This window comes from Vollenhovia emeryi, unplaced genomic scaffold (assembly GCF_000949405.1).
Source record: "Vollenhovia emeryi isolate VEMERY1.0 unplaced genomic scaffold, V.emery_V1.0 DF939148.1, whole genome shotgun sequence".
Classification (NCBI taxonomy): Eukaryota; Metazoa; Arthropoda; class Insecta; order Hymenoptera; family Formicidae; genus Vollenhovia; species Vollenhovia emeryi.
Window position 1 is genome coordinate 900,874 of NW_011967218.1, and position 10,277 is coordinate 911,150.

A 10,277-nucleotide genomic window follows, 5' to 3' on the forward strand; every position below is an offset into this window, starting at 1 on the left:
TCGTACTAGTGAATAATCGTTTACTAGGCACTTTGATCACAATTATGCATAAATCTTTTTATGCTGTTGAACTCTAGCAACGATTTCATTTTTATGATAATATATAATTAACGCATATAATATATAATTTATATATTTCATAAAAATGTATTTTTACACAAGGTTTATTTAAAAACAATCCTTTGAGATTATTTTTAAAAAGTGCATATTGGCATTGAGAAATGCGACGTATAATTTTTATATGTATATGATATATTATATATACATATATTCATGCATACATCGCTACTTTCAAATATATAATATCTAGCATATTAATTGTGTAATCCAATCAAAAATACAAAAATTTTCACATTTTTCAAGATTCAAAGGTTTCTCCAAAGGTCTTATTCAGTGAAAGTAAATAAGCTATAATGCAGTAAAATATTACATATAGTATCTTTTAGATATTTAAGTTGTATTGGATATATTTATGGAATCAAGTGTTTGTTGCTTATAGCGAACTCGGTTGCTTACACTAATGAGCACTGAGTGCATGCTAAGGCTTGTTTACAGTCAAGTCTTATAGGATCGTCCTAAATATCTTTTGAGATATTTCTCAGCCAGTAAAATGATTTGTACTGCATCCGTACGGATCATTTTTTGGGCAAAAACAAACCTTAGTGTGCACCCAGTGCGTATTAGTGCGAGCAACCGAATTCGCTATTTAAGCTTCAACGATAAGATATCTAATTGCAATGTAATAAAAAATTAAGAAGTTTGTTCTGTAAGATTTTCACTCTACTAGCTCTTTAGCTCTTCATTCTTTCTCGCTTGCACTACAGTGTAGCAAGCTTATAGAGATATAGTGGCACAGAAACATTTTTACAGAATAAACCTCTTAATTTCTAATTTTCTATACGCATGCATCTATAATTAAGTTAATATATTTTGATAGTTGGAAAGTAATGTAGGTAGAAAATATTTAAGCCACAAATTTCTTTTCAACAGTTTCCTTTTCCAAGCAATTCCAAAAATAGTCAAAGGTTCAAACATTCATTTCGAACAAGTGGTCCGAATTCTATACAGCCCAGAATTTCCGAATACTCGCACATCTCTAATTATTATCAGTCACAATAATGACAATTTTTTTATAAGGCTAAAAAAGTGACCTCCAATTTATACAATAATTCAATTAAAGCTGATATTTTACTACACATTCTACTTTCACAATGGACAAACCATTTTTTTTTTTCGTTAGCTTTTTGCCAGTTGCAATTTTCTATTTTGGCATCTGCCGCAACAGTTATCTATTGAATTAAAAAAAAGATCAGGAACTGCCCTTCCATAAATAAAGTAATACACAGTGATAATGAAGTTGGAAAGTGTCAAGTGCAGCTTTTGTTAAATGAAATATACTTATAATTACCGCACGTTCCTTGATGACAAGAAAATTATTCAATATTCACAATATGTCTCAAGGAATTTTAGTTAACTCCATTCAATTAAAAACGTAATTTAATCCCTGTCATATTCCTTCGAGTCTATATGCAAATATTAATCATACTATCTCAATCTAATCTTATAGTATACATTTTACCATATACAATTTTAATGAATGTGTATAGGTGTAATATGCGCGCGCACACTTATACGCATAAATCTATTAATTTCTTTTGCCATGGAGATATGTGTGACAATCTCTTAAGATGCATAGAAAAAGCATCGTAAAGAAAGATAAGATTTGATTGATCTGCTTTTTGGAAAAATTTCAAGCTTTGCAGATAATCATCAGATGCATATCATAATCATTTTACTCTTTTCCATGCATTGAACCACATATCGTTACATTAATTAAGCTGACACTTGACACTGTCAGTGATTAATCGAAACAATGGAAGAAGTTGCTGCTGAATGACTTTCCTGGTATGAAAATTGAGGAAAATGTTCTTGTTCTTCTGCTATAGAATTTAAACCCCCTCCACTACCCAAACAGCCCTGATCCGGGGGTGTAAGTTCAACACTTTCGCCGGTAAATTCACTATCAAAATATCGAGTGTCAATATCTGAAGTCACTTGCGGCTTAAAAGGTGGAGGAATCTTCTTCTGGACAAGATCTGTCCAATTAATACATGAGAAAAATGCATGATTCATGATGTCCTTCGCATCATTAGGTCCACCACCTAATCTTTTGCTTGGATCCTTAATTAATAAACCTGTAAAGATAACGCACAAACATAATTTTATTTCTTATTTAAAAACATGTGTAATCATTGAAGCTTGTAATACCTACCACCAAGCATAGCTCTCGCTTCATTGCTAATCATCCTAGGAAACTTTACTTCTTCCAATAAAATAAGCGTAAACAGCTTTTCATGATCTTTGTTATAAAAAGGTAATCGACCACACATCATTTCATACATGACTACACCCACACCCCACCAGTCTACAGCTCGTCCATAATCGTTATCTTCAAGTACTTCCGGTGCCAAATATTCTGGTGTTCCGCAAAATGTTTTTGTTGTTCTCCCTACGTTACATAATTCATCTCATTAAAAAATTCATTCAACATTTCACCAGTTTTGATCTATTTCTCGGTTTCGACGAATGATACGAACCATAAGTAATGTCTTCTTTGCACAAACCGAAGTCAGCAATCTTAATATGTCCGTCTTTGTCCAACAGGAGATTTTCCAATTTGAGATCACGATATATAATGCCTTGCGAGTGCAAGTAACCTAAGGCCGATATAATCTCTGCGCCATAAAATCGAGTACGATCTTCGCCAAATACACGTGATCGACTCAAATGGAAAAATAATTCGCCGCCATTTACATATTCCATAACAAAACACAGCCTGTCCGCCGTTTGAAAACTGTACTTCAAAGACTGAAAATTTGCAAAAATGTTTATCGTATCGTCGTTCATTAAAAACGGCCACCTCTAATCGTACAAATTATGAAATAGCAATGAATATTTGATAATAATGTATATATGTTAAGCGGTATTTTACGTACGATTAAAAACGGATGATTAGTAGTGCGTAATACTCTGTTTTCAGTAAGTGTGTGTGCCACTTCGTCTTTACGGATAATGACCTCCTTTCTTAAGATTTTGATAGCATATAAATGTCCCGTCGCTTTTTCTCTACAAAGAATTACCTTTCCAAACGTTCCTTTCCCCAGAACTTTTAAAAACTCGAAATTTTCAAGTGTCTGAAACAAACACACGGAAAGAAATTGCGAGTGAAATTATTCTTGAATAAATCGGTGAATTAATTTAAGAATGTTAATCTTCTCTTTGTATTTATGTACTGCATCTAGCGTATATTCAGAAAATGAATGATATCATAGTTACGCATGCACAATGGTATGATTCATACCCAAGTAATGCTTTTCAAGAAAGATAAGATAATCCAAATAATCCAAAATACAAGATGGAATAACTTACGACTTTCTTCTTTCCAGTGCTTTTACTACTTGAAGTTCCTTGGACGCTGAATTTCGCTGATAATTCATCGATACTACCTCCATCTATATCAGTAGACACAACACCTAAGGAACTACAAGAATCAGACCTAGCACCCACTGACGATTCCATATCAACGTCTTCTGAGGAAGAAGATTGTTGCATCTGTGGCTGTTCTTGCTGCTGATTTTCCTCATTAGCTAATCTATCGGCTACATATCTGCAAGAAAGCACAGGGAAGTGTGTGAGCGCGGTGCATAATGGAGTATCGAAAATTCAACATTTCAGAGCCCGAAGAATTGCTGTTCAGAATCAGACCTGATTGCTGCTACCCAGTCTTCCCTTTCCTGCTCAGTTTCCACGTGAAACGTCCTCTCGATGACGGTCGTCCACTGGAGGCCTCTGATAACAAATGTATAGGGTTTAGGTCTGTCCACCGACATTATTTGGCACCCGCGCACTGTAAAGTTATTTAACGGCTGGGTAGACGTTTGCGCAGCCATCTGCGGTTCAGGTTTCGCCTTGAACCCGACCAGCGTACCGTCGTCTCTCAAGACAAAATATCTCGATCTCCAATTTTTTATGTGCTCTCCTACAAAGAAATTATTATACATTTTAATTCTGTACACGTAAACATTTCACTGCGGAGAATTCAACCCTAAAAGCAAGTATCCCACGACGCTTGAATCTTTAACAATCCACCGCTCAAATCTTACCTCGCAAGAACACCGTATGTACCTCAATTAACATATTCGATACAATTTCAAGGGAAACGACTTCAAATACAACTAATGGCGGGATCTAAGTACTGAACCGAGGAAGCTAATCTTTCCAAGGCGCTACTACGCTTGGACTCCCGCGTTTCCTCCACCGGGTGCTCTACAAGGTCGCACGTCCCGATTGTCCTCGAAGCGATGGGATTAGCGTACGCGGACATCTCGCTTCTGCGAAGACGCGCGAACGAGACTCAGGCGGGGACGCGGATCCCCGTCGACCGTCCTCGTCGGAACGTGCGACCTGCGGGAAACGGGAGGAAAAGGCACGGTGGGCTGCCGAGGTTTCTCGGTAACGTCTTTCCCGCGTTGACAAGACAGCGGCACGCGGCGTACGCACACCTTGGCCGTACGCTCGCGCGTAACCACGTAGGGGAGAGGCGTCTCGGCGGTCCGGTAAACATTGCGTAAAACGTAAATATTATGGCAGTACCGCGTTTCTGGAGCCATCCTTCTTTAACGATACGTTGGCCGCCGCTGCCGCTGACTCCGCTGACTCCGCTGCCGCTACCGCTGCCACCGCTGCCGCCGCCGCTACCGCTGCCGCCGCCGCCACCGCTGCCGCCGCCGCCGCCGCCGCCACCGGACGCTGCGACGTTCATCGCTGCGTCCCCCATCACTCGCTCGTCGGGACGCGCTTGCTGATATCCCGGCGACGCTGCGTATTCCGTCGTACGTTGAAAATCTCACAAAAATCGCGAGCACGCAATAGCGGGAGTGGTGCGCGTATGTAAACTTGAGTAATCATAGATACGCGTGCGGCAGGTGATGCATATGTACACACTGACCGTCGACGTGATCACGCTGAACTGAAATACGTCAGAAGCGGCGCGGCAGTCGGCCCCCCCGTGTCTCAAGTCCCGTTTCCACGGGAGGGCCCGGGCGCCATTTGTGTTAAAAAGTGCGAGGCAATTGGAAGGCGTCCGTAATGTTCCCGCGCTATTCGCTCACGCGGATCTCCTTGGCCGGAGATGAACGTATTTTTAAATAACTCATATTTGCAATCGTCTGTATTTCGCGCGAATATTGCTGGCGAGTAAAAGTTACTGAACTTGAGATTAGTAAACTTAAAGCCTATCACACAATGCCAGGCAACAGGAACAGGGAATAGAATTTTTGACGCGTTGGATTCGTCGGAAATTTTCCTTCAACCAATCCAACGCGTCAAAAATTCTATTCCCTATTCCTGTTGCCTGTTGCCTCGCATTGTGTGATAGGCTTTAAGCCCGTATCAGACTACGGATTGGGATTGGGATTAGATTGAAATTTAACCAATCACAGTAAAGTTTACTAATCTCAAGTTCAGTAACTTTTACTCTGATTGGTCAAATTTCAATCTAATCCCAATCCCAATCCGTAGTCTGATACGGGCTTTACTGTGAATGGTTAAATTTCAATCTAATCCCAATCCCAATCCGTAGTCTGATACGGGCTTTAAGCGTTTACGGATTGTTCTCTGCCATCAGCTAAACACAATGCCAGGCAACAGGCAATAGAGAATAGAATTTCTGAAGGCCCAAACACAATGCCAGGCAACAGGAATAGGGAATAGAATATTTAACACGTTCGATTCGTCGGAAATTTTCTTGCAATCAATTCAACGCGGCAGAAAGTTTATTTCCTGTTCCTGTTGCCTGTTGCCCGGCATTGTGTGATAGGCTTTATTCTTTCCTCCATGACTCCGTGCTATCTACAGGACTACAGCAATTCTGTTGACGACAGTTAGACAGCAAAATAAGTAAAAATGGCGGCCAGCATGGATTCTGTGAGAGAAAAAGCTCTTCAAGATTATCGAAAAAAGCTTTTAGAGCATAAAGAAGTGGAGTCACGTCTCAAGGAAAGTAAGATATTCCGTCAATATTATAAATTTTATGTAATGAAGTTTCATTTACAAAATTATGTGTACGTCAGACGATTCTAACCTCTTACATTTCACAAGGCTTTCTCGATATTTTCCTTTCAGGCATTAAATCTTTCCTTGCAATATCAGTATATTAATACGCTTCTTTTAGAAGTTTCTATATTTTATGTCTTATAATTAATTTATAAAATGTGACTGCAAAATATATGTTTGCACTTTCCAGTGAGAGAACATCTCAAGGATTTGACGAAGCAATATGACAAGTCTGAAAATGATTTAAAGGCATTGCAAAGTGTTGGACAGGTATTGCCGTTATTTGTGTTGTTGAACTCTAATCGCTAATAACTCCCGATTGTCTCTATATTCTATATTTTGTCATCATCTTACAGATTGTTGGAGAAGTACTGAAACAACTCACGGAAGAAAAGTGTAAGTAATCAATTTATATGCAATTAAAATCCCTGTATGATCAATCCGAACGATTTGGCATATCAACTTTGCCAAGATACACAAGGGATACATTTTTTGTGAGCGGAGACACTGTAGCGTAACATTTTCTGAAACACATACTTTTCTAAAGATAACAAAGTCAGTTTTATTACAATGATATGGTGCTCATATTTTATGGGAATAGAAAAAACTATAGCTAAAGTATAAGTCGATTTCTCGAAAACGAAAGGTAATGGGTATAATTTGTTGTGTAGTCATAGTAAAAGCAACGAATGGTCCTCGCTACGTCGTTGGATGTCGGCGTCAGTTGGATAAAAATAAATTGAAGTCTGGAACCAGAGTAGCCCTAGATATGACAACTCTTACCATAATGCGCTACTTGCCACGTGAGGTAAAAGAACTCGTTAATTAATCCTTAATAGAATTAGCCGTCAAGTCGTCAAAAGATTTATTTTTATCGTTGTCTTTCAGGTTGATCCGTTGGTTTATAACATGTCTCACGAAGACCCTGGCGACGTGACGTACTCTGCAATTGGCGGCCTGAGCGAACAGATACGCGAATTGCGCGAAGTTATAGAATTGCCATTATTAAATCCGGAGCTTTTCCAGAGAGTTGGAATCACGCCTCCCAAGGGATGCTTGTTGTACGGCCCTCCCGGTACCGGAAAGACATTGCTGGCGAGAGCCGTTGCCAGCCAGTTGGATGCAAATTTCCTGAAAGTCGTCTCGAGCGCGATCGTCGACAAGTATATCGGAGAATCGGCTAGACTGATTAGAGAGATGTTCAATTACGCCCGCGATCATCAACCCTGTATTATATTTATGGACGAAATTGACGCGATTGGTGAGTATGCGTTATTCGTGAGCGAAAAGTGTCGCAAGTTGAGAGAATTAAAAATTGTTTTTACCTGTGTGTAACAAATAGGCGGCCGCAGATTTTCGGAAGGGACAAGCGCCGATCGCGAAATCCAGAGGACCTTGATGGAGCTGTTGAATCAGATGGACGGATTTGATTCTTTGGGCCAAGTCAAAATGATAATGGCTACTAATAGGCCCGACACCTTAGATCCGGCTTTATTACGGCCAGGAAGACTGGACCGAAAGATTGAAATACCGCTGCCTAACGAACAGGCTCGTCTAGAAATTTTAAAGATACACGCCTTGCCAATCGCCAAACACGGTGAAATCGGTAAGAAGCTTGTTGAACAAACGCGTTTCCGTACTTTGTATCTCGAATATTTCGCCTCGCGACATTACATGAATATCTCATGCGTGTGCAGATTACGAGGCAGTGGTCAAACTCTCGGACGGATTCAACGGCGCCGACTTGAGAAATGTGTGCACAGAGGCGGGCCTGTTTGCAATACGACTGGAAAGAGAATACGTAATACAGGAAGACTTCATGAAGGCCGTCAGAAAGGTTTCTGACAACAAGAAGCTCGAATCTAAACTAGATTACAAACCTGTGTAATTTGACGACGCGGTACCGTCAATGACTATCGTTTTATATATTTCGAAACTAATTTTAGGTGTCTATTAATTTTCGTATGATCCAAATTGGATCATTCAATACTGGCCTTGCTGCAATTACTCGTATGTTCTATATTTGTGTAAAATTAACACATTAGCAAATTTGTATGATACATACAGTTAATAACATTGGCATAAGATTGATGTAAAATATAATCTTTCTTTTCCTCCGATTTCGTTTATTACAAACTGTCTATTAACGTATATTACGAGATACTGAACACAATCGTATTTGTAACATTTGTAAGAACGATACAAACTACTCTGCGTTGCCCGCAAGACGGGTTTTTTTCCTTGCTTGATAATCCTGTGCGTTGTCGTATCTTCTCTTGTATAAAATTGGAAATAAATTCTGTTTAACGATGGTATTCTTTAAAATTTGCCAGGACACATTGAGACGCTTGATTGTGGGATTCAGGGCATCGTGGACCACGAATCTATCGCTCTCGAATTTGTACACTTGAAATCCTACATCCGTCAATATCCACAGGTCTTGCTTGCGCAAGAGACACTCCACAGGTTCGGCCTCCGCAGTTATGGATTCTAAGTAACTCGCTTTCAACTGCGCGTCATCGTCGCCGCTGATCCTATAAACTAACAATAGCTTGCTACTATAAAAACTCATCAGAATTAAAGATTCCGTTTTACCAAGGCAAGATACTCTGAGATACTTGACGGGCAGTGTATCTACAGACTCGTCGTTTTGACACTCTTGGAGGTCCCGGTGAAACTTTTCCACGTCGCACTTGGGTATCTTGTCGGCGAAGTTGACGGACGTGAGTTCACATCCGCGCTTATAGTCCCACAACTTGAAGACGCCGTCGCCACCGCACGACACCAGGACGCTCTTCTTGTGCGGCAGCTCCGAGATATTCGTCACGAATTCCGCGTGTCCCAGGCAGTAGGACACGATATTGTAGCAATTGGGAAACCTGGAGACCCTTATCTTCTCATCCCTGTCAGTCGTCAGGACGTACCTCGCGTCTTGCGTGACGAGCACGTCGAGCAGCATCGACAAGTGGCCCAGGATCAAGGTGCCAGCCTCCGTCGGGCGGCTGGTTGAGAACAGATAAGCGTCCCCGGCCTTGTCCGCTATCACGATGTCGTTGTCCGGCGAGAATCTCACTCTGCTCGCGGCCCTGACGAGCGTCCGATTCGACAGGAGCCCCAGGCCCTTGGTCTCGTACAGGCACAGCTGCTTGCGATTCGTGCACACCGCAAAATATTTCCCATCGTCCGAGAATGTCAGGGACGTTATCATGTGATAAGCCTCGATGTCGACGTTGTTGTGCACGTCTATCTTCCTCTCGGACTCCAGATCGGGCAGGACTATCTCGTTTTCGGTACCATTGGCAACATCGTGTATTATCACACGTTCGTTGTTGCACAGAGCCACGTACGAATCGTATACGGAGAAGCTCATGTTTGCAAAGGCTGTTCGTGAGGATTTCAAAGTGACATTACTGTTCAATAACGAGCGAGAGCGACATTACTGACGTTACGTGCATGCAACACGTGTGCGGATAACCATAACCTCGGCGCAGACGACGCAATGATGTTGTGTACATACAACCGCGTAAAGTGCGTAAAGCCTATCACACAATACCAGGCAACAGGCAATAGGAATAGGGAGTAGAATTTTTGACGCGTTGGATTCGTCGGAAATTTTCTTCCAACCAATCCAACGCGTCAGAAATTCTATTCCCTGTTCCTATTGCCTGTTGCCTGGCATTGTGTGACAGGCTCAAGAGTCGCAGCAAACCAACTGACCAATCATAAAAAGCCTAAAGCCTATCACACAATGCCAGGGGCTTGATTCTTGAATTTATTCGAAGGAGAAACGTATGCGAAAATTCTGGTCTCACAGAAAAGTTGCAAGCTGATTGGCTATTCGCGTGGCTTTAACCAATCGACTTTCAACTTTTCTGTCAGAGCAGAATGTTCGTATACGTTTCTTCCTCGAATGATTTCGAGAATCGGGCCCCAGGCAACAGGCAACAAGAACAGGAAATAAAATTTCTGCCGCGTTGGATTGGTTGGAAGAAAATTTCCGACAAATCGAACGTGTTAAAAATTCTATTATATTTCCCATTCCTATTGCCCATTGTCTGGCATTGTGTGATAGGCTTAAGCCTCAAGAAATTGACCAATCACGGTCAAGTATGAGTAGAATACGCGACTGTGATTAGTCTCGATTGGTCAAATTTCAATCTAAT

General features: G+C 41.0%; 3 protein-coding genes across 3 annotated transcripts; 1 reads left to right on the forward strand and 2 right to left on the reverse strand.

Moving 5' to 3' along the window:
- Positions 1-293: 293 nt before the first annotated feature.
- Positions 294-4,756, reverse strand: LOC105565982 (RAC-gamma serine/threonine-protein kinase; the record flags this gene model as incomplete). Its single annotated transcript, XM_012019618.1, has 7 exons — positions 294-2,195; positions 2,273-2,509; positions 2,598-2,868; positions 2,997-3,194; positions 3,430-3,667; positions 3,766-4,039; positions 4,654-4,756. Coding segments are annotated over 7 exons (1,662 nt in total), but the record flags the coding sequence as incomplete, so codon positions are not given.
- A 1,170-nt stretch (positions 4,757-5,926) lies between these two features.
- On the forward strand, positions 5,927-8,232 carry LOC105565926 (26S protease regulatory subunit 10B). Its single transcript, XM_012019516.1, has 7 exons — positions 5,927-6,061; positions 6,305-6,384; positions 6,471-6,510; positions 6,786-6,922; positions 7,003-7,375; positions 7,457-7,720; positions 7,812-8,232. Exons 1-7 carry the CDS (start codon positions 5,965-5,967, stop codon positions 8,000-8,002), a joined length of 1,182 nt encoding a protein of 393 aa, XP_011874906.1. The 5' UTR covers positions 5,927-5,964; the 3' UTR covers positions 8,003-8,232.
- On the reverse strand, positions 8,119-9,674 carry LOC105565925 (tRNA (guanine-N(7)-)-methyltransferase non-catalytic subunit WDR4). Its single transcript, XM_012019515.1, has one exon. The coding sequence runs from the start codon at positions 9,482-9,484 to the stop codon at positions 8,321-8,323; it is 1,164 nt and encodes a 387-aa protein (XP_011874905.1). The 5' UTR covers positions 9,485-9,674; the 3' UTR covers positions 8,119-8,320.
- Between the last annotated feature and the right edge of the window lie 603 nt (positions 9,675-10,277).

Excerpts from the sequence above, each read along its gene's own strand:
- LOC105565926 (XM_012019516.1), top strand. The coding sequence starts at position 5,965 with ATGGCGGCCAGCATGGATTCTGTGAGAGAAAAAGCTCTTCAAGATTAT. Across the intron at positions 6,511-6,785 it reads ACAACTCACGGAAGAAAAGT|TCATAGTAAAAGCAACGAAT; the intron begins GTAAGTAATCAA and ends TTTGTTGTGTAG. Across the intron at positions 6,923-7,002 it reads TGCGCTACTTGCCACGTGAG|GTTGATCCGTTGGTTTATAA; the intron begins GTAAAAGAACTC and ends GTTGTCTTTCAG.
- LOC105565925 (XM_012019515.1), bottom strand. The coding sequence starts at position 9,484 with ATGAGCTTCTCCGTATACGATTCGTACGTGGCTCTGTGCAACAACGAA.